This window comes from Corythoichthys intestinalis, chromosome 8 (genome assembly GCF_030265065.1).
Source record: "Corythoichthys intestinalis isolate RoL2023-P3 chromosome 8, ASM3026506v1, whole genome shotgun sequence".
NCBI lineage: Eukaryota > Metazoa > Chordata > Actinopteri > Syngnathiformes > Syngnathidae > Corythoichthys > Corythoichthys intestinalis.
In genome coordinates, this window is record NC_080402.1 from 31,111,840 (window position 1) to 31,135,536 (window position 23,697).

A 23,697-nucleotide genomic window follows, 5' to 3' on the forward strand; every position below is an offset into this window, starting at 1 on the left:
TTCAAAAAACTAAATAAAAATAGCGATCGCTTCCACACACATCCAAGCGGTCCATATCATTCAGGGGCATAAAATACCGCGTGTATTATGAAATAAACATGCTTTTTCGTGTCACAGGCACTTTAACCAGTTTAAATTATTTTATTGCAATGTTTTTCCTTATTCAGATTTGTTTCAAGACTACAGTTACAGTTAGACTTCACTTTGATGGTTAATGCAGTTATTGCAATTTTGTAATTTTGTTTTTTATCACAATAGATTGGTTTATTTACATTTCAAAAACCAGAAGCCATTCATTAAAAAATGTGATTGCACTTTAGTTTACATATTTAAATGTTCAGATATTAAGATTTGAATGAGGCAAAATAACAAGCTTTTTCTCTCAAATATATTGTTACAATCATTTGTTTCAGATGTACTGTAACTATTTTCAGTATAAAAATTAATTTGGTGTTCAAAAAGTCTTTTTTCAAACTTGAGTCTTGAAAAAGGGGGTCGTCTTATAATCAGGACCATCTTATATTCGGGCTAATACGGTATTACGAAAAGATTTAGTTTGTCAATGGATGAGGGTCTATTAACAGACGTAATAAAGAAAAGGAAAAAAAAAAGACTGAGATGTAAGTAGCTGTAATCAGCTACACATTTTACATAGATTTACCGTAGCTGAGAGCTATGACATTAGCCTGGCTAATGAAATATTTCAAATAGATATTTGCCTCATTTTATTATTTATTTTATATATATATATATATATATATATATATATATATATATATATATATATACAGTGCTGCTCGAAAGTTTGTGAACCCCACAGCGATGGTCAGATTTTTTGTAAAAAAAAACTAAAATAACCTTATTAAATGTTAAGTTATACCCAAATCCACAATACTGACATTCCAAATAATGGACTGAAACAAAAGAAATAGTTATATTGTCATTCTTTATTTAACAAAAGTGGTTGATTTAAGAAAAACTCAGATATCATGTGTGCAAAAGTATGTGAACCCCTTCAGTTAATAGGATATTGCGCCTCCTTTTGCAGAGATTACCTCAACCAAACGGTTTCTGTAGTGACTAATCAGCCTCTCACATCTACTTTGGGGGATTTTTGCCCATTCTTCCTTGCAGAACGCAGTCAGTTGAGAGAGGTTTGATGGGCGTCTGGCATGAACTGCTCGCTTCAGGTCCCGCCACAGCATTTCAATGGGATTTAGGTCAGGACTTTGACTGGGCCAGTCCAGAACACGAATCTTCTTCTTTTTCAGCCATTCCTTGGTTGTATTGCTGGAATGCTTTGGATCATTATCATGTTGCATGATCCACCTTCTGCCAAGCTTTAACTTCAAAACAGATGGCATCAGGTTATGTTCTAGGATTTGAGAATATTCCTCAGAATTCATGATTCCCTGGACTATGTGGAGTTGTCCAGGTCCTGAGGATGAAAAGCAAGCCCAGATCTTGACATTCCCACCTCCATGCTTCACTGTTGGGAGAAGGTTCTTTTGGTGGTATGCAGTGTTGACTTTTCGCCAGACATGGCGGTTTTGGTTGTGACCAAACAGTTCAATTTTGCACCTACATCAGTTGATGAAAACTCTTTTTAATTTAGTCTCGACAACACAACTGTTAAAAAAACAAAAAAAAAAACTACTGAATTGATTGATTAGGAAATCAGGTTGAAATAATAGAAAATTCCAAAATGTTGAGGGGGTTCACAAACTTTTGAGCAGCACTGTATATATATTACAATTGGTCAACTTTAAGTGTCTGTTCATTTGAGTTCTGCAAATAATTTTTAACAAAACCACCTTGTCAAATGGTATAAAAAAATACAGTCATGCAACCATGATATACACTTTTCTTCATTGTTATTCTTCATTTTGGTGAATTTTGGGGTAGTTTAAATGACCTCCATCTCACCATGGGATGCAGCTAAGCTTGATGTGGAGTGGATAGAGCACAGCGGGTCCTGGGATTCCCGGGGGATGGAAGATAAAATTTTATTAATTTAGTGATTGGGACGGAAGGGGAATAATAATCAACGGGAGCGGGCGGGAACAAATAAATAGACCATCTCAACACAATCTCAACTTGCGTTGACGCGACAAAAGAACAACAAATTCCAATATCCCAAGTTTCCAACTCTTCAACATCCAGCTACTGTATTTGCTAGAGGAGTGAGATGAGATGGGATTTACTTTTTGACTCAGCCCCGTGATTGGGATGGAATGGGAATTTTTCTTTTGGAGCGGGACGGAACGGGAGCGAAAATCCACTCCTAATTCATGATCTAATGTGCCTAAACTATGTGCCTGAACCAATCTATTTCTTCGTGCGGAATAGTCATAGTGATATTTATTAAGTTGTTCTCTCTTCTTTTATTCTTTTAGTTTTAATGAACAGTAACAGTAATGAGCAACAGTAAAGCCCATTCAATAACTTTCATAATTATTCCTTTTTTAGACTTTTAAGTTTGTGCGCCTTCTTTTTATTTCTTTGAACGTATCGATTCAAGAACCATCAAATCATCGGAACCATTTCAAAAGGCACTGACAAGCAACCAGTATCAGATAAAAATGATGATACTCAACTCTCAAGGTTTTAAGGCTCTTTTTTGATGGTGGCTGGATACTGGGGCTTAAAGCGTATTGCGATATGATCCAATGCGGCAAATGCATTTTTGTAATACGCATTGCAATATATTGGAGCAATTCTCCACCTCAAACAATTCTCAAACTTTAAATTCCCCTTAAAAATCCATTCAAGTTACATGTTTTACCTTGGGAACTGCAACCTGTAGGACAATATCGCTGACAGGAAGAGTGGATGTATTCAGCATGGAAGCCACAATCACCAACACGTCTGGTCTGCCAGGTGGACAGTCATTAGCGATATGCAGTAGCACACGAACCCCCCTCCTGTCATATGCTGTGACGGGACACATTTTACCTGAAATAAAGTACTTTCATTAAATTACCTGTATACCACATATCCCACAAGACATGACAGCTCATTATATCATGCAATTTTGTTGCGGTAGCATAAGATATGTACGGTAATTAAATTATGTATTCCCCTGTCGCTATTCATACACCATAATAAGTCATGGCATGTTATGAGTAATGACAAAGAAAATACAAGAAAATCATAATTTTTCAAGTTTACAGAATACCTTATGTGAAACACATTTACTCACTTGGTTTGACATTCTCCAAAGGTACAAAGACATCAGCAAGAGACGGCTCCTCAACCACACCTAAAGAGGGCTGGGTGTGTGTGAGTAGGGGGCACAGAGAGTGTAACAGAGGGTTGTCGGCTTGGGAATTGGCCGTGGGGAAGGAAGGCGCAACTGGAACCTCTTCATGGTGCAAGAGGTTGGCGGGAGAACACAAACTGCCACATTTGGCTTGTGTGTTGTCAAACTGTGGTGCAGGGATGCTGTGGGCATAATCACATTGACTGTCAGATAAGCAGGTACCACACTGGTGGGAAAGATAATTATGAAAAGAAGCCAAAAAGGTTCATTCATGATAAATAATTCATGTGCCACTCACTTCGAACTGCTGACATTTGGTCAAGAGGCTCAGAATTGCTCCACTTAGTGGGAAAGTTAATTGGCCTCTTGGATCAGACTGTCATATAATGTCTGTTATAACAATAAGTTTGAAATGAAAAATGTTCTTTCTGTTATAACAAATTTCACTGTGTTGCCAGGCGGTCAATAGAAGATCCTAAAAACTGGGCTTCTTACATTATAGCAAGTTATAATGCAGTGGTGCCTACAAGTTTAACGTGTTCCATGACCACGTTCATAACAAGCATAATCTTTTCGCATTGAACTGTCATTACCATAATTTCTCGGATGTACTGTGTGGGGTTATTTCCTAACATATTGTAGGTTTTTCCAAAAATCACAGAGACAATAGTCAGTGAATTGTTCATAAAAACAAAACAGCTACACTCATTTCCCTGTAGTCTTTAGCTTTTAATGGGATGGTCTAAAATGCTGAAAAGCTGAATGTTGATTAATGGCCAATAAAAACAGACATGTGCACAGTGGCACTCTAACATCTGCCCTTTTTCCCTGAAGGTGAAAAGTGCCCTCGCTGCTTGAGTTCAACTTTTTACTTCATTTATCAATATTTAAAAGTGTTTTGGTATCTGGTGCACCTGAGCCTCCAACTTGCCCCTAAACCCCTCCTCCACATAGCTCCCATGGAGTGTTGAACGTTAAATGAAACCGCAGCAGCTTGCAGGTCATCTCTGACTCGCAGCATCATACATACATGTAATGAGTGACAGTTTGTGAAATCACACTCCCTGATGTTGTTTGGTGCAAAATTTACAACAACATTATACTGTAGCATCGCTCTAAACGTTTTGTGCCTCTTGTCTGACATTTTCTGTTACATTTGTAAAAACAACTACTTGCTGAAACAGCAAAATAAATGAATTCTTGTGTAATAATACCACACCATTTTACTGTCAATATCTGCAAATGAATAAGGAATTTGTTGTAGTCCTGAATAACCGGTTCGTGGAAAAAAGAAAGCCAATAAGAAGCAGAGGTCCACCACGCATAAAAACTTGCTCGCCGCCAAAGGTCAGTGTCTTTGTCTGATTCTTGATCAGCTTTTTTTCCCCCACAACTCCCACCTTCAACACTGATTACAGACTAGTCGGTCGGGAGGCACTTTTCTTGCCTTGCTCGCCGGTAGGGGCTGGACTCCTCTGAGCCCTAAGGCACAATCTTCTGGAGGTGGCCACTTCCTGGTTCTAAATATGCCAAGATTAGAGTATAAATAAAGTATTATTATTAATTTATACATGTGACACATTCCCATTCACTGCGTCACACCTTCCCGAAGGAGTCCGTCCCACACTTCGCTTCATTTATTAGCTGTCAGTCACATGCAGCGATCTAACGCCGGATTTAGGTTTGAAAAAGTACGAAAGCTGTACTGCATACAAACAGGAAGGATCGTCTCAGGAGGATTCAAGGTAATTATTTAATTTTTCGTACGATGCATGCATTTTGAAACGTTGTGAAAAAAAATCAATAGGAGGCTACAGCATTGGGATTATACTTCGCAATATTTACGTAAAATAACTGCTAACAGCCCGTTTTTTTTTTTTTTTTTTTTTTTAAATCAAGAATCGAGACTGTTGGGATTTAAGCATTTATTCACAAGAATTTTCAACGGAAAAAGCTCTTTGTTTACATATAGTGGCCGCTAATTTCCTTGCTGGCTAGCATCATAGTTTGCAATATTTACGTAAAATAAATGCTAACTGCACAGTTTTTTGGCTTTCAACCAAGAATTGACAGTGTTTTACATTTATATCTATAAATATTCCAGGGATTTAAGCATTTTTTCACAAGAATTGTCAACGGAAAAAGCTCTTTATCTGTGATATGGCGGCCGCTAATTTGCTTACTGACTAGCATCATAGTTTGCAATATTTACATAAAATAAATGCTAACTGCATGGTTTTTTTTTGCTTTTAACCAAGAATCGGGACTGTTTTACGCCCATACCTATGAAGAATTCAGGGATTTAAGAATTTATTCACGAGAATGTTCAATGGAAAAAGCTCTTTGTGTGTTTCCACTCGGTTAGCTTTGACGGAGACAGGCCTCCTATAAATCGTCCCCGCGCTCCGTGTCATGTCAATACATTATGAAGTCTATGCATGTGCATTTGCTGGGGCTTAGTAACATTTTTTGGTCATACGACCATTACCTGTCTTTGTTAGTCTTGATTTAAACTACCATACTTTTGAGCACCATTACAAACCACACACACACCCAAAAAAGAGTGGTGCATTTTAGAGATATTTGGATTAGGAAATAGCAGCACTCAGCTTGAGAACACAATAGACATCTGATTGAAAAAAAAACAGAATGCGTTTGAAAAACCTAATCAAATACAAGTATATACCGTCCAGATAATTTTTCTGTGGATACTGGAACAGCTGTGCTTGTTTTACTCGAACTCACAGCAGCATTCGATACAGTGGACCATACAGTCCTTGTATCTCATGTAGAGCACTTCATAGGCATCTGTGGCACCGCTCTCCAATGATTTAAATCGTACATGGAACATAGGAACTTCTCGGCAATGATTGGCGAATTTTCCTCCTCACGTACTTCTCTGTCTTGTAGGGTGCCACAAGTCTCTACTTTAGAGCCTGTTTTGTTTGCACTTGTTATCTTTAGTATCAATTATGAAAAAAAAAACATAATATCTCTTTTCATTTTCATGACGATGACTTGCAGTTGTATTTGCCTGAGACGCAATGAACAAATTGCTCTCACTAAATTGATGGATTGCATTTCCGATGTGAAGTTTTGGCGAGCACAAAACTTTCTGCATCTTAACAACAGCAAAAAGAATGTTCAACTTTTGGCACGCCTTCCATGATCAATAACTTTGACCCAACTCTGGCACTCTGGCTCCCGCACATTAAAAAACAACAGGCTCAACTTTTAAATACAAATTAGTTCTGTTTTAAGAGCAAGTTTCTTCCACCTCCACCTCTTGGCCAAAGTGAAGCCTTTTCTAAGCTGCCATGACTTTGAAGAAGCAATTCATGCCTTTATCAGGTCAAGGCTGGACTACTGTAATCCACTTTTAAGTTGCATTTAAGTCCTCTATTTCTCGTTTGCAACTTGTTCAAAATGCTGCTGCTCAGTTTTTAACCGGCACATCCAGATGTGAACTCCATCTGCATCACTGGCTTCCACTTCATAATAGAATTTATTTTAAACTTACTGTTTCTTTTTATTTCTATTAATGGCCGGGCTCCTTATTATTTGTCAGAGAATTTAACCCTCCGTAACTCTGGCAGGGCTCTTCGTTCTATCATCCACCTTCTTCTGCAAGTTCCAAGGTCGAAACTTAAACAGTAGGGTGATTGATCTTTTGCAGTTCGGTTTGCTTTTTCTCCTAACTAGGGTAGCCTTGTTATATTTTTCAAGGTTTTAATTTTATGTTTATTTCCTGTATTGACTTTTAGTATTGTTTTTGTCTCTTTATTTTATTGTATAGTACTTTCCTGCTTTTTACTTATTATTAAGTATATTTTGCTTTGTTGTAAAGCACTTTGAGGACCTCTCAGGTTTTTGTAAAGGGCGATATAAATAGATTTGATAATACATAACAAACTTATGTTTTTGAGCATGGAAACTAATAAAGTACAGAAGGAAATTCTGAAGGGTGAACTGATGAAGCCTGCTGAGTTGGGAGCTGATATCTATTCAAAGGCAACCGGAAAAGTCCAGTAATTCATTCAATGCTGAGGAAAATGAAATGTGGATGAAAGAGAATATTCACAGGGATCCAAGTAATTCCACCCTCAATCATCAGATTTAATTCTGAAGACACTCACGTTTACAGTCCCCCTCCTCCTTTAGTAAACCCTAACCCCACCTATTCACTCTTCCATCATACGCCACTATTGTCTCAGTCAGTGCTTAAAGAATTAGCCATTAACCGCAACTGCAGGTTTGCAGGAATACATAATTGCTATAGCCTTCCCTCCTTCTGTGATTGTTTTATTGTATACCATTTCCATAGTAAGTAGCGACTGGAAAAAACATTGATGTTGCTCAACACCTCCCGATAAAACACCCTCTGCTAATCACCTTTCAGGACTGCCTAAATCAAGTAGGGCTAGATCTTGTTGACACTGATCCAGAGAAGACGGCTCCCAGGCTGTGGGATTTTCAGTTGAATTTCTGTCCAAAAGTTCCACATCCTGACTGGGATTCTGAATGAATAAAGAAAACCATAAGACAAGGCTCCAAGTAAAATAATGAGCAACGCTAACAATGTACCTGTAGTGGCTGTACGTTATTGTTGATGCTTAAAGGTAGGATTGATTCGCTTTCAGAAGGTCCAGGAGTATCTATAATAAACAGAAAACAACACATGAGCATACCCTGCTGAGGCGGCTGCCTTTACAGTCTTAAAGAAACTTTTTTAGAAAGATCTCCTGAACTCCTGTCTGCTAATTACTGTAAATCTATGCCATAATATTATATTACATGATACACCTACCATGATACAGGTAGGAATGCATGCAACGACCTTAGTCACTTTAAAACAGGGGTCGGACCCTATGGCTCGCGAGCCAGATCTGGCTCTTTTGACGGCTGCATCTGGCTCGCAGACAAATCTTTATTTAAAAAAAAAAAAAAAAAAAAATTTCATTTTACTCCTTTGAGCATTGCGCGAAACGTCTACGGTCACCGGTCATACGCTGGTTTTGTGCAGTAATGAACAGACATGACTTTTGCGGCTACAGTATGTTAACGTTTTTAATGCTCCGACAACACTCCCGCATTTCGTACTGGATATCATCATTTAGCAGCCTAGATTTGCTACGTTAGATCCCCCATGCCATTGGCTGCGTGAATCCAGGGTGATCATGGGACACGTAGTCCATATACTACAACCGGTGACAAGAAAGCCGGTTCGCAGTAATTTTAGTGGGAAAGTGGCAAACACACATGTTGTTGTGTCTATCCATCCATCTATCTATCTATCTCATAGGCAACGCAGATAAGGCAGAGAAATTTTTCACGTGGGGTTGTATTTTGCCGTCGAAAATACTATATATATATATATATATATATATATATATATATATATATATATATATATATATATAGACCCTACCCACGTGACGTCACAACTCCGCTCTCCTGACTGGTGCCGCCCACTTGTCCGTCAACACATCGTGTTGACCTGTTACGGCTACGTACATTCCTCCTATTTACGGCGTGTTTTTCTGCTCGTTAACATTAATAATCAAAATGGTGAAGGCGTGTGTGGCGGTCGGTTGCAATAACAGAGAAGATAGACGGAGAGACGAAGTTCTACCGGATTCCGAGAGACACGGAGAGGAGAGAACGAGATGGGCTGCTGCAATTCGACGAGAAAACTGGGCTCCAAACGATTACCACAGATTATGTAGTAGTCATTTTATATCTGGTAAGATGCATTTAATATATATTTAGAGGGTTTATGGCTGACAACCACAATTAAGATCATTGCTAGGCTAATCGCCGACAACATACACGTATGTATGTAGTGAGAGTGCTATCGCTAAACCATATAAACATTAAAAGCCCTAGCTCCATTGACAAATGACATGAAATACATTAGACTTGACAGTGGATGTTAGCAAGAACAAAAGATTTGGAATTGAAAATTTCGTAACTCACCTTTCCAAGCACAAGATAGATTCCTGCCGAATTTTCGTGGACGAGTACCTGTTTCACCCAACCAGCAACGAAGTATTTATAAGCGTCCAAGCTCTTGAAGTTTTTCGTGAGAATAGGCTGATTTTGTGTGGACAAGATAATTGTAAATATCAGCGTAGCAGATGTCAGGCAGACAGGGCGAAGACAGTGGGTCGAAAAACATCGATTTGGGCATCAAATATGGATCTGGCGACTGTATAGAACGAAGCTTTTCCACATAACGCCTTTTATGCAACACATCCAGTGAGTTTACGGCATCAGAAAGCAGCGGGTCTTCCATGAAATGCATTTTAAATTCCTCGATCAATTGAAACCAATGCTAATACAGAGACAAAATGACGGACAAGTGGGCGGAACCATACAGCGAGCACGTGGTTTTGTGACGTCGGTGGGTAGGGTATATATATATAATATAATAATAAGTACTGCTTATTGAGCCTTGAGAATTTAAAATTTTTTAAAACTGCCTGTCTAATGTACAAGGTGTTACATGGATTTGCCCCACCTCCCATGTCGGACTTTCTAAAAAAAAAAAAAAAAAAAAAAAAAGGGCTCACAGAGGTCTTGGGACCAGGGCCTCCTCTAGAGGGGGACTGTGAGGTCCCAATCAGAAAAACAGCCTTCGGTCACAATTCTCTCTCTGTAAAGGCCAGTAAAATCTGGAACAGTTTACCACTCGCCATCAGGCAATGTCCCACAATACGAACTTTCAAGTTCTTAGTAACGTATTGTACTGTGTTGTTTTATTGTAACCTTTTGTTATTTCTTTTCTTTTTGTATCTTTGTGTCACCTGTTTAGGGACTACAGATGTAAATTAGCATATTCTTGCTACAATCTGGCATATTTACATATTTTTAGATGTTCATCAATGTGCACTGTCCCTATTAAATAAATAAATAAGAAAATAGCAGCCTATGTGCGCGTGTGCGTGAGATCAGGAAGTAAACTTTCCTTGTTTTCAGTTTTGTTTTCCGCGTTATCATCTAATTTTAGAAACCCTTTTGAGAAGATGGGAGAAGGAAAAGACGAGGTGTATTGTACTATTCAGCAGGACAAAAGGACATAAATGCGGCACCATTTTTTCTCTCGCTTTGGATGAGTCAACAGACGTAAGCTATCTATCGCAGTTCATCGTGATTGCAATGTTTTGACGATGAAAGGGACAACAAAAGGGGTGGATTTATTCAAGTCCTTCACTGAGTTCGGTAAAGAAAAAATTTTACCGATGGATAAACTTGTTTCGGTGAGCACCGATGGTGCTCCGTGCATAAGTTTCTCAATGCCTGCATGAACCAGACTACAAAGCCATCAGCAAAACCATGCAGCACAAGAAGTCGCATTAATGGTGATGCTCATCATTGATTAGCAACAGCATAACTATGTTATTAAAAAGAATTCAGAGACTTATTGTACTTTAAAAGTGTTGAAATTACACAAAATGCACACATTACTTGTATTTTTATTTTTAAGCATATTGTATGGCTCTAACAGAATTACATTTAATATGTGGTGTTCATGGCTCTCTCAGCCAAAAAAGTTCCCGACCCCTGCTTTAAAAGATGACATAAACACACTTATTCTTTAAAACGTCCAAAACATCAGAGTCAAGAGTTCAAATTTAAATATTCTTGCAGAAGCAAAAATAATAATATTCTACTAAAAGGAAATTCTGATCTTCAACACAAATCTCTTACAAACCTGATAAAATGACTTCAAACATACTAAATAATACGATGTAATTTAAAATACTAATAATATTAACAATGGAAGGTCTCTTTAACCTAAGAAAAAGTTTTTGGACTGCAGCAGGAGGGCAGAGCAACTGGAGAAAACTTATGTAAGTACAGGAAATATACGCAAACTTCAACCAGGAAGGCCAAAGTCAAGATTTGAACCCAAAATAGCTAAGGATACTGTGGTGTAGTTTTTATACCATTTGAATGTATGTTATTTTGATTGTACGAAAATATTTTACATATTTTTTCATGGTTTCACTACGACCCATTGAGGACTACACAAACTAACATTCTTCGCAACCCCTGGTGACAAAGATTTAAATTCCATCAGGGCATAGTTCCATGTTAGGAATGAACAACACATTTTCTGTGTCATGTTTTTCTTGTCACCCACTGACAACAGTTGGAATTACTTGCACTGGTTTTGAACCCTGACATCAACTCGGTGAATGTTACCTAAAGACAGCAGCTCCTGATCCAGCAAAGAAAATGTTGCAGATACTTCGCTGGAGCTGTCAGTAGATGGTAGAGCAACAGTGGATTCACACAGATGATCAACATTAGAAAATAGGGAGGAGGATGCAGAATCTTTCGTCCCTTGACTAGAAAAACCTAGCACGTCCACATCTGTAAAATCAATCAGACTCTCTGACTGAGCTGTGCAGCTGGTGCCTGTTAAAGAAAAAGTAATGTGTTAACAAAGTGCATTTACAACGTTACTCACGTCCGCTCACAAGCTATCCTTGAAAACAAACAAGCAACTGAATTTGTTGAAGAACATACTGTGTACATTTACAGAGGGAAAAAATGGTTCAACTTTCCATTCTAATTTAAACTTGCTTCCCTTCACTCTTCAAAATCTCCAGGTCAGATCCTCCAATCAGCAGTCTTACATTGCATACAGACCAAGCAAGGTTGTTTAAAAAAATGTTGCCCATTAAAGTACAAAAACACGTGGGAGCACCATGGCCATCAGTGGCAGTTGAATTTCAGTAGCACTCCCCTCAACAGACAAGGTTCTCTTAAAAGCATGTCTTGCCAAATAATGCGCAACCCACAAGCACGAATACTTTCCTTTCCACAGCAAAATACAGAAAATAGTCCACAATCTCACAAGGGTCCACTCAAAGGAAAACAAACACAAAATGAAAACCAAAATGCAGAAGCAAATCAAGACACGACAACAACAACTTCAAAATAAACTACGACCACCCGGGTCACTCCCTAAACGACGCATTAGGCCAGAGATACTAAAAGCCCACCTAAAAGGCGCATATACCCTCTACTGGCCAACTCAGAACCTAAAGGTAATAATAAGTCTGCAATTAATTAATGTGATATATCAGCCCAGCGACAAAACTAATTATTTAATTTATAGACAAGTTTCCAAGGTACTTCCGCATGTCTGCAAGTAACATCTGTTTTGGAATTTCTCCATCCAAAACAACAGAGGAGCTGGAGTAACATTACTCATCAAAATCCCTTAAAAAAGACAATTTAGAAATACCGCATCCATCTGCCATCATCACGACAGGGGAGGACAACATGTTCATGAAGGCAGACGTGGAACCAAGCTCGTGCCACCACAAAGACAGAATGTTTTTGTAGCCATGTTGCCGCTGTCTGAAGGTATGTTCTTCCTATCCCTGCATTTTCATTTGTCCGGTGCTCAAAAAATACTAAAGCTAAAATCTTGCGCGTGAAATGACTTGTTGCCTTTGATATTGTAATTATGATGAGCTTTAATATTATTTTCTACCACAACTGTATATGCTGCTAGCCTGTTGCTAATCAGTACCTATAGATGGCACAATTATGTCAACGCATTAATGCAAGTGTTACAAGTTTTTTGTTTGTTTGTTTGTTTACAGGTGGAAAACGCTTTTAGGCAAGGGAAGAAAAGTTGATGTGCCTCACATTCACAACAACACTTACAGTACGTTGATGAACAAATATCGAGACTACGTGAGTTCTACTTTGATGATGGAAGGCACGACTCCCGGGGGCGGGCGAGAGGCAGAGACTAGGACAGACGGTGGCTCGCCCAGTGGCTCGCCTCGCGGCGGACCGTCAGTTCAATCCAGAGGTCCAACGACGAGCTTTTTAACTACAGCGACTTTAAGAGACACTATTGGAGCTGGAATAACTGAGAACAGCAGGAGAAATCCTGCCAGGAGGCCGCCAATGATCTCCGTAATGCCGTGTGAAAGTTTTGCAACGCTCAGGAGCTGTGCTGTCTGATACCAGATTCTCGTATGCTATTTTTCTCATAATTATGATTTATTGACCTGTTTCGTGCATGCACCAATCATTTTAAATAAAACAAGAAATAGAATCATGTTGTCCACATGTTTTAATGCAATCAATATCTATCAAAATGACATACTATTTTTGTTTATATGTATATACCTTGTAGTATTTCCTTGTAACAACAAAATCCGTGTTAGCCCTTCTGCATTCGGCAAATGTAACATTATTTCTAACATCACCTCATTTTGGTCAACCAAGTAGCCGGCGTATCAATCTACACCTCACATCAACACAGGCTGACAAGTTGTAATAATTTTTGTCCACGAATGATCAACGAAGTGATAAGAGGTGGTGCTGAATCCATTTTTGGAGATTCCGTGGGTTCCTCTGGTTTGATTTTCCAGTTTTAACTTCGTCAACACACTGCTAACTTCAACCGCAACTCATGAGGTTTTTTTCTAAACCAGAAGGTCGAAGCACAAGTTTTCGAAGATGGCGCCGCCCATGTTTCACTTAGGAAATTTGTCTATTAGCCGTTTGAATGGTTCTAACAATGTGATCGTCTTGGGCCTGACTAACATTTTGCACAGTTCTACATGCTACTTGTCAAGGGTCTTGAACCACTGGTATACGGTAGGTGTCTTTTAAATGTGCATCAATAGGCGATCCAGTGTTGTATCACTGTAGCTCACTATAGTCACTATTTATTATTAATGTAATTTTTAAAAATATTTTCCTTGTATTGTGCTGTTGTAATTTGGATATTGAATCTGTTAATAATAAATCCATCTAGTAATAAATTAAAAACAGGCTCTGACGATCAATGCGTATACATCCTTAGAATATACCTAACAACTATTACTCAGATCTGTCCACGAATAACAGAGTAGCAATTATTATTAAGTCCATAATTAATCAGTCCTGAGACAAAAAAACATGACAACTCTGTATCCAAGGATCATTGTGTAATTACATCCCTAGAATACACCTACCAAATTTCATTTTGATCAGTCCAAAAAACAACAGTAGCTGCTATTTTAGTTTGTGTCCTCCCAAAGTAGCAGAACAAAAACAATAAGAAGAGCAAGAACAACAAGAAGAACAAATACAACAACAACAACAACAACAAAAAACAAGCGAGTTTTTGAGACTTCCCTACAGGGAAAAAATGATCAAAAATGTCAAAATCCAACAATCAGGTAGTGGGAGCTCCTCTGGCAGGGTGCCAACTAAAACGTGTCTTCTTGGGAGAAAATAAAATCATTACTAAATGAATAAGCATAGAGTAGTGTAGTGCCATCCTCAATTCAGTGCTATCCAGTAGAAAAGAACCAGTCATGTTTACGATCGTGTTTTATGGCAGCTCAATAACACAACTGAGGAGTGAAAAATTCTAACCACGTACATTTCTAACATACACTATTTCACTGTGTACCTGATAATGATGTTGTCACGCCATTGATGGACTGGCCGTCCAAAATTTTCTTGCAAGAATTCATGACACTGTAGAGATCATCATTAGCCTGGAGGATGTCTCCTAATTTATAAACAGAAAAGATTGTCATGAACATTATCATTGGTAAAACCCAACACACAAAGAAATACTTGATAAATGAACCAATGCAGTACTCTAAATGTGTTTCTTGGCCACCACTAAAATCCAGGAACCCAAAAGCACATACCGGTAATCACACTCAACATCAATGATTTCTCACCCAAGTAGGTATCGTTATCATCGGTTTCTGTAGCAAGCTGACAAACCTTTTGTCTCAGCTTGTCACAGTCTGCATGTAGCTCCTGCAAAACATTAAATTGCTAGTAACAACATTGAAGTGTTAAGAGTGAACACCAAATCAAAATGTTGTCCAAAATGTTGAGGGCTTTATGCGTATAGAATTTTTGTGTGGATAACAAACCCTAATGAGATCCTTGTCACTATTAGTGGAGTCATTTGGGCTGAAGTAAGTCAGCATCTCGTTAAGGAGTTTGACACTGCTGTTGACCGCTTCTAGTGTGCTTTTCTGCATTGAGATTTTCTGTGTTTTCACCTCATCCTGCAAGAACAGAGAATGTAAATGTAACTCATTAAACAACAATCACCTAATGATTCCCCGAGTATTTTTAAGGATGACCGATTTACCTCTTTCACCATGTTCTTTATGAGCTGATTTGCTTCTTGCAGATCTGCTGGCTTTCTGCTCTTGAGCAGCTCTGCCAACTTCTATGATAATGAAAAACAACAATATTTTGGAAATGGTCCAACCCTTTCAAAATGATTCTGATTCCAAACGAATACAGTACACAATTAGAAATTGAATATTTTAGTAGCTTCAAATGGGTCCTAATCATGCTGAAAATAGCACGGACTTGTAGTAGCACAGCAAACATTGGCATCAAAACCCTAAATCATCTGCTGTTTTTTTCTACAAGTTATTTTTAGATAGCAATTGATTAAAATGTGTCTCAAAGTGCTATACAGCCTTATTGTTAATATCTCCTGATCTAAACCGTCGACCAGTCAAGGGTTTAAAAAAAAAAATATATATATATATCAAAGCAACTGGGGACCTTGAAAAGGGACCACATCGGAATGACGAATGGACAAAATGTATTAGTTTTGTGCTGTGTAATGTTAATTAAAACAGTAAAAGAGTTCAATTAATGAGATGCAACAAAATGTCTCGTGTTAAATCATTTGAATAAATGAATGATACAGTTCCCTAAAAAGCTGTTTCCCTTTTTCCATCACATTAATACCTCAGTTCATGCCACTTTCTCCAAACAAATATTTGTTGACTAATTTAAAATCTATATCTATACTTATATATAAATGGAACTTTGTCTGCGTGCGTATGTTCGTTCCCCTATGGACTAGGAAACAGCTGGGCAGATTTTGACGAAAAATTTCACAGTTGTACTTGAGTTTCTGGAAGCGCTCTTAGATGGGTTTCATCTCTGTAGGCCTCAAAAATTAATTCAAAACTCCAGAAATTAGCATAGAAGGGGAGCTCATTACGTCGATCGCAACACTAGTGTGGGTAAATCGCGGCATTTTTTATTTCTTAAGGCTTCAAAAAAAAAAGGCTTCCTTATTTTTTGTTGTACAATATTGCTGTGAGCTTCGAAGGCAGCCCCCCCAAAATTGGCCAAAAAAGGCTCAGGACCGTATTAATCATGTTTTAATGTGCCACATTGCTGCTGTACTTTGTAGGCGCTATACGACGTTATACCAATAAATTTGAATTGTACTGAATTTAAAAAAAAATAGACTTAAGACTTCCATTCATCCCATCACTTGATTGGTACACATGGCAGCTAGTCAAATGATGTCTTAATTTTATTTATTTTTGCACATACTCAGGTCACTGTGGAAGTGTGCATGCTCAAACAAAGGCTGTAAGTGCAGCAGCGCTAACAAGCGAGTAGTTCGCAACATACATTGCTGCTGAGCTCTCTAGGCGCGAGTGATGCACGCAGGAGAAGTACAACACCACTATTTTTCTTGTGAGTCCTAGAGAGGCTAGGTGGAGATTCCGTCTCACAGGATTATTTCAAGAATACACTTTCAAATATGAATGACCTTGCACTTCTATCCCTGGAAAGCTAAACACTATTACTGCTGCAGCAAAGCACTACTGCATCCCTGCAAAGTGTAATATTATTCTTCTTACTTTGGCTTTGTGTTCATCATCGAACACAGTATTCTTGGGGCGCTCTGGCGGCAGTGTAGGGACTAATGTCGCATCCAGAGAGATCTCTGGATCAGCTAACACAATCCCTAGAAATATGAATAAATACCACAAATTTGATTAAAAATATCTAAAAGGTTTACATTAATGTTGAGTATGCATATATAATGTAATTTCATCGTTTTATTACACTCACCTTGGCTCTTCAACATCTGGTAAGCCTCACAGATTTTGGTTTCCTCAGGTAGGTAAATTGTCCAACTGTAAATCATTCCAATCACTTTTGACTTAACCGTGTCAGACACTTTGTCTCCTAGATACTGCGGGAAGAAAAAAAACAAGCTCAGAACAATGCAGACTATCTAAATGCAAAAAATACAAACCAATTTTGGTGTCACTCACTTTTGGAGAGATTACTTTAATGAGCTCATTTAGAAAACGGAATTTCCCCACTTCATTCTGAAATCTCTGGCCGCAGTTCTTCATGCAAGCCTCCAGAACCTACAATAGGCGAGAAAAAGAATTAGTTCTTAAGAAGAAATCAAGTGCAAAAATGGCATGCTGGTGTATGTTGATTAAATTCTTTCAGATAGAAACGATTTTTGGCTAAATATTTAAAAAGCAAAATGTTTGACATAGGGATGTCCTAATGGCATCGAGAATCTGCTGATACAGAGTCCCGATCCAATACAAAAAAAAAAGTTTTTTTTTTTTTTTTTTAATTTGAACAAAAGTTCCAAACATGTTAAAGTACTGTACTGTTTACAGTACTGCCTCTTCCGCTGTTTCAGGGAGTTTTAAAGAGTATATAATGTATATATTTTTGTTTCTTTTGGCAATGCCATTGTATTTCTGGATCATTCTGTAACTTTTTAGCCTTTATATATATATATATATATATATATATATATATATATATATATATATATATATATATATATATATATTCATACACAGGTAGTCACGAACGAGTTCCGTTCCTACGCAGGCTATGTAACCTGAATTTCCACTTAAGTCGGAATTAACCCTTTAAGTACCACTAAAAAACCCTAAATTAAAACAAACAAAAAAATTATAAAAAAACATGTACGTATTATACTTCACATTAATACAATAAAGTGAAAAATAAAATATTGTACTCACCATCAAAGCTGAGAGGTGTTACTGTTACTAGTCTTACCTCGTGACTTTAAAAAAAAAAAAAAAAACACCTGGAGACTAAAGATCCTTTCAGACTTACTGTATATCCCGCTAAATTCCTGTGTAATGTGACACGGTTTTTACCAGTCATGGCTTTCAGATAAGGGTTGGACACTTTCAGAGTTTTCCCGTATTGGCGACTCAGTGCTCTGTGCAAGGAAGGGATTTTATAACCCAAACATCACGTCACTTTTGGTCGGCATCGGCAAAAAATTAAACCGCTCATTTCCAAAGATGGACGATGGACTGTCTCTTCCTCGGCTCTAAGATCCAGTAGCAATTTACTTTTGTTATGTTTTCAGTTTAATTTCGCCATCTTCCCAGTTTGGCATGTTGATAATTGTGATGTTTCTCTCCCACTTTTCGTCTTATGCGAAGAAAGAGGAAATGACGATTGCCCGCCATGATATTCACGTCATCAGCCTTCGTGCTTAGACCCGGGAATTAACCGGCTGCTTTCATACATGCCACATGCCGGTTAAAATTTGGACATTATACTAGGACACGACCTGGCTAAGGTCCTTGACATCTCCTTGTCAGGTAACCTGGGCGAAAATGGAGGACGAGACTCCGGTGTCGTAGAGTCGAAATCATGTAAGTCGGGTACGCCGTAACCCGGGGACTAGGTATGTGCGGGTTACCAGTTTCAGGGTTTACCGTGGTATGAAAACATCACGGTTTCAAAACCACTAAAATGTTCCGTCATACTGTAGTTACGGTATTAACTATTTTTGAGGTCCCAAAAAATGTAGCCACAAATCCGTGGCTTGGAACCGCAGCGCTCACCCCGCCCCCTCCAGTTGTTGCTCTGTCCTGTGTCAGTTGCTGTGCTGTAGAATAGGCATAATGGCTGAAGGTGTTGAAACTACACCTGAGCTTTTTCCCCCCTCAAAAATAGACAAAGTCGCTAGTATGGGAGTACTTTGGCTACCGAAAAGAAACAGATAGCCGCAACTTAGAGGAGGAACGTCAGCCAACGTGCAGGCAACACCTCGACATGATTTCACATTTACATGATCATAATCTGTGAATTTACACAAAATTTAAGGTAAATAACCGCTGTCATGAATGTTACCCACCAGCTACGAGAGTTCACTCAAACTAGTTTAGTGTGTCTAGCGATGGTAAAACAAATACTATAATGTAAGCTTGTTAACGAGGCAGACAACGTGGCTAGTTAGCATGCCAAGAAGGCTAACTAGTTTCATCTCTATCATTAGCCTACTCTTGTAAAGTCTTCCGCCGTTGTAAACATCTGCCAATTTGAAAATATGTGAAAAATAAAAACAATCCTGTTATATGGAAAATTGTATTTTTTTTAACCCATACATCTCAAAATAACACATTTTAGAGCTATAATTGCAATACCATGATACCGTGAAACCGCTGTATTTTTGCTTAATGTTACCATAACGTCAAAATCTCATACCAGCACATGCCTACAGGGGACTACCTGTATTTTTAAAATAAAGACATGATCATTTTCACGCGGTTCCGACCCTCTGAAAAATGGCACGATCAGCCCGATTACCGATCATGTGATCGGCTCGGGGTCATCCCAAGTTTGACACATCCTCTATTTTCATTTTAAAAGTTGCACTGTACATTGAAAAAAGGGCATACCATCAGGGCTTGTCCTGCTTCCCATTCCTGTGGTGAATGTATCTTGTTTACCAAGAGTTTTGTGGCTAGTTGTGGTCTGAGAAATGAAGGAACAATAATCCAAACATTAATCACGATAATCACATAATACAGAGTTGACTACGCTGTGTCCATTTAATTTAGCAAACTGAGTAGTCACATTGTATGGGTGTGCCTTGTCATTTTGGAAAAAACAAATTCAGCAGGATCTTACCCCTCAAGTTCCTTATTGATTTGATCACAAAATCCCATAATATGCTCCCAGTCTTCCTGCTTGTTGGAGGGATTGGTGGCCTTGTCTGGTTGGGGGAAGGAAGAAATCATGGGACAGGACAATGATGCCGGGATAATGAACACAATGTAACATTGTTTAAATGTTGGCCAGTAGTGTGATTACTTGTTCAGTTCCATTTCTAATTGGACATGTCTAGAGAAGCTCAGAAGCTTTTCCACTGGTAGTTGTAAAACTTTCAGATGATGACTAAACGGATGCATGCAAGTTTGCTGATCATGCAGTAGAGCGGTGTGCATCTCATGAATCCTCAATGCCATACTTTAACAAATGCAATTTACTAATAAAGTTCTCACAAAACAATTGTACATTCCAATGTTTACTGTGCAGCCCAACAAGAAGACTCCTATTAACAAAATGTTCACCACATTCAGGTGCAGTGGTGCCTAGCTTACAAATAAACTGACTTTGAAGTTGTTGTTTTATATCAATCCGCTGTCAAACTTTGAGTTCCATCTGCTAGATGCAGGCAGCAAACCTAACAACTACCCCCAGGTGATAGTGGCATGCACACCAGAAAGTTCCCTACAATGACCCGCTGGCTGGTGATGCGCAAACTGTCAAATGCCTCAAATTCTAAACCTTTATGATACTGTATGACATGGTGTTTTTGTTAATGATAAAGTACAATACTATAAAGTGCTATTTTTATCATTACATGTTTTTGTTGGTGTTTAATGGGGCACTGAAACAGGTAATTGGCATCCCTGTTTATTTCATCAGGAAAAGTGTTTTATGTTTTATTTTCTGGTGTATAATGTAAATTTCCCCAAACTTTACACAACAATAACCCACTAAGATAGTTATCAAAACTATCGTCAAACATTAACAGTTAACGCTTGCTGGGAACATGATTTTACCAGCAAACAGACTGTAAAATATGATGAGGTCAATAAACCTCAACATATTTGAATAGAATTCAGATATGAGAACTTGGAAAAACAAAAAGGCATGGTTTTGTTCTAAAAAATATTGTTCTCAATTAGTTTAGCTTTTTTAAGTTATCAAATACTATAAGCCGATAACCACAGTTGCAACTACATTACCATGTGTTTTGTATGACTGTATCAGTGCCAGACATTATTATGCATTGTAATTGTAGTAAGAAGTGTGATTACACTGAAACAGCATAGCTTCTAATGGTACCTTAAAGGTGTTTGGACTCCCCAATTGGACACCCCCCTCTTCACAGCCACCGCTTACCTCCCTCACATCTTTACTTAAAACTTGCCTATAGTTGTTCATCTCTTCTTCCTGTTTGACTTCATCCCACACACTGTTCAGCCTGTTGCTAAGGTTTTCTCTGCGATGGAAGTTAAAGCCTGCGGACTGTTCTGGAGCTCAAAGAAGTGCGTGGTAACAGTTGGAGAGTAAAGTGTAGCGAAATAACTTTAATGTTGCATCATACAACAACCCACAACACAGAGGTATTTACCCCATCTCACTTTGCGAAAGACATGGGCAACTATAGTCAACAGCTGTGTCACAACTACTTTTATACACCATCTGAATTAAACTGTCAAAACTTAAATACAACTAAAGTTCAGTCAAAGGCAATAATGCATATTTGACTAACACGACTTCGTTTCTCTGTATGTATGAGTACTTTCTGTCATTAAAACGGACTTTTAAAGTGCACTTACTCAGCCAGGACTCGAGCGATTCGCTACCAGCCGCCATGTTGGCGCTCCAAATAAAAAAAACAACGCCGGTTGCTGATGCGTTCAATGACTGTGGGGATTTTATCGATAATAGTTTTTGACCCATTCAAATACCATTACCTAGATGGAAATAATGTTAAAGCTGTAATGTGAAGTAAGGTTGGCCAACCATGTTTTTGAATAATATCAATGGCTAAACATTTATAAGCATATTTTCGTTTTTTTTTTTTAACGCAACCCTTCCAGATTCTTTGTTTAACCCATAGCAACGCCCTTGACAACGAAAATGCTTTTCTTCGACAATCTTCGGAAATTACGTCACACAGGGAAGTGCAAGGGAAGTCCGCCATAGAACAGTATTGTTTGTTGCATTGCTTCTCGGTAAGATGCCACGGCGGTGTGTGGCGATGTTTTGTTCTCACTCAAACTGTTAGAGCCCCACAGCAGGCCTGTATACTTTTTCCTTTTTTTCCCCCTCAGTCATCAGCACTCATTCCACACACCTGTCCTGCACACCTGGTCATTACCACAGCCTCCCTACATAAGCACACACAGCCCTCTGCTCCATTGCGAGTTTGTTAGCCTTCACTGCAACTTACGAGCGTTTCTAGTTACCTTGTCTTGCCGGATTTTTGATACACTTTTTGACCTTGTGGATTTTTGCCTCTAGCCTGCTCCTCGTCTGTGCCTCTGCCTTTGATACACTTTTTGACCTTGTGGATTTTTGCCTCTAGCCTGCTCCTCGTCTGTACCTCTGCCTTTTCTCTGCGACCTGAACCCTGCTACAGGACCGGATCTAGACGCATCCTGCCTGGGCCTTCGCCTTGCTCGTCCCCCCCTGCTCGAACAGCCTTCAAGGGCCAAGACTTCTTCGTCTCAGAACCATTGTTAATAAATCTTCTTTGAGCACTGCATTATTGGGTCCGTTTGTTCTCTGAGCCGTGTCAGAACAAACTCGCCGTAACATGGACCCAGCAGGCTCTTCCCTGTATGAACAGGCCGTCAACAACCAAGGCCAGCGTTTAAACAAGCATGAGCAGCTCCTGTCTCTTCTGGCCCAGAGCGTGTCTCAGCTTTCCCACATGGCTGCTTCATTCCACAACCGACCCGCTGCCGAAGAGGAAACACCGGTGTGGCCAGAGCCCAACATCCCACCACCTACGAAATACTCAGGTGACCCGGCAACATGCAGAATGTTTTTTAACCAGTTGAAGCTAATTTTTGTGTCTCAGCCCCGTCGCTTTTCCCGGGAAACGGCCAAGATTGCCTTCCTGGCCAATCTCCTGGAGGGGGCACCATTGGGCTATTTCAATGCCCTAATGGAACAGAATTCCCCGCTGCTGGCCTCATATGAACATGTGGCAGCCGAGCTGAAAAAGATCTATGACCACCCTCTCCGCGAACAGGAAGCTGGCGCTCTCCTCCTTCAGATGAGGCAAGGCGGAGAACCCATCAGGGAGTATGTCAGCCGGTTTCGCTCCCTGGCGGTGGAATGCGGCTGGGACAACAAAGCCCTAATTTCGTCATTCAAGACTGGGCTTAACCCAGAGATCGGCAGGGAGATAGCGCTCAGGTGCCGTTTTTCGACGCTGGACGAGGTCATTGGCACCGCCATAGAAGTGTCGGACCAATATACCCAGTGGATGCCCCATCCCGTCAGTCCATCTGTTGGACCCACAGCTAACCGAGGTATCGCGGAGGCCGCATCCCCCACCCAGGGAGAACCAATGCAGATTGGCAGAGCTAGGCTGTCCGCTGCAGAGCGCAGTCGTCGTCTTTCGGCTAGGCTCTGCCTTTACTGTGGGGAACCTGGGCACTTTGCTGTCAAATGCCCCAACAAGAGGCAAGATTATGCACATAAAGTGTCCATCAGTCGCACTGTTTCTTTAGGCATAACCTCTCGGGTCCAACCCACTGTGGTCTTAAGCTCACCTGTCTTCTCTCTCCGGC

General features: G+C 39.3%; 1 protein-coding gene across 4 annotated transcripts in view; it reads right to left on the reverse strand.

Annotated features, from left to right (window-relative positions):
- The window catches only part of gga3a (golgi associated, gamma adaptin ear containing, ARF binding protein 3a), a 36,213-nt gene extending 14,427 nt beyond the window's left edge, over positions 1-21,786 (reverse strand). For 3 of the 4 annotated variants that reach the window (XR_009064104.1, XR_009064103.1, XM_057842954.1), the window contains exons 1-15: positions 21,730-21,786; positions 20,009-20,093; positions 19,777-19,852; positions 17,356-17,454; positions 17,150-17,273; positions 16,936-17,042; positions 15,405-15,485; positions 15,181-15,318; positions 14,980-15,061; positions 14,700-14,801; positions 11,471-11,686; positions 7,847-7,917; positions 7,655-7,779; positions 3,203-3,444; positions 2,786-2,955 (exon numbers count right to left, since the gene is read on the reverse strand). Coding sequence is in view for 2 of the 4 variants with exons in the window: in XM_057842954.1 (XP_057698937.1) it covers positions 2,786-2,955; positions 3,203-3,444; positions 7,655-7,779; positions 7,847-7,917; positions 11,471-11,686; positions 14,700-14,801; positions 14,980-15,061; positions 15,181-15,318; positions 15,405-15,485; positions 16,936-17,042; positions 17,150-17,273; positions 17,356-17,454; positions 19,777-19,852; positions 20,009-20,093; positions 21,730-21,766 (1,755 nt within the window). In the remaining 2 variants the exon portion in view is untranslated. Of the gene's footprint in view, positions 1-764; positions 1,976-2,785; positions 2,956-3,202; positions 3,445-7,654; positions 7,780-7,846; positions 7,918-11,470; positions 11,687-14,699; positions 14,802-14,979; positions 15,062-15,180; positions 15,319-15,404; positions 15,486-16,935; positions 17,043-17,149; positions 17,274-17,355; positions 17,455-19,776; positions 19,853-20,008; positions 20,094-21,729 lie in introns of those variants that run through there. The other variant, XM_057842956.1, reaches the window with a different exon arrangement.
- Between the last annotated feature and the right edge of the window lie 1,911 nt (positions 21,787-23,697).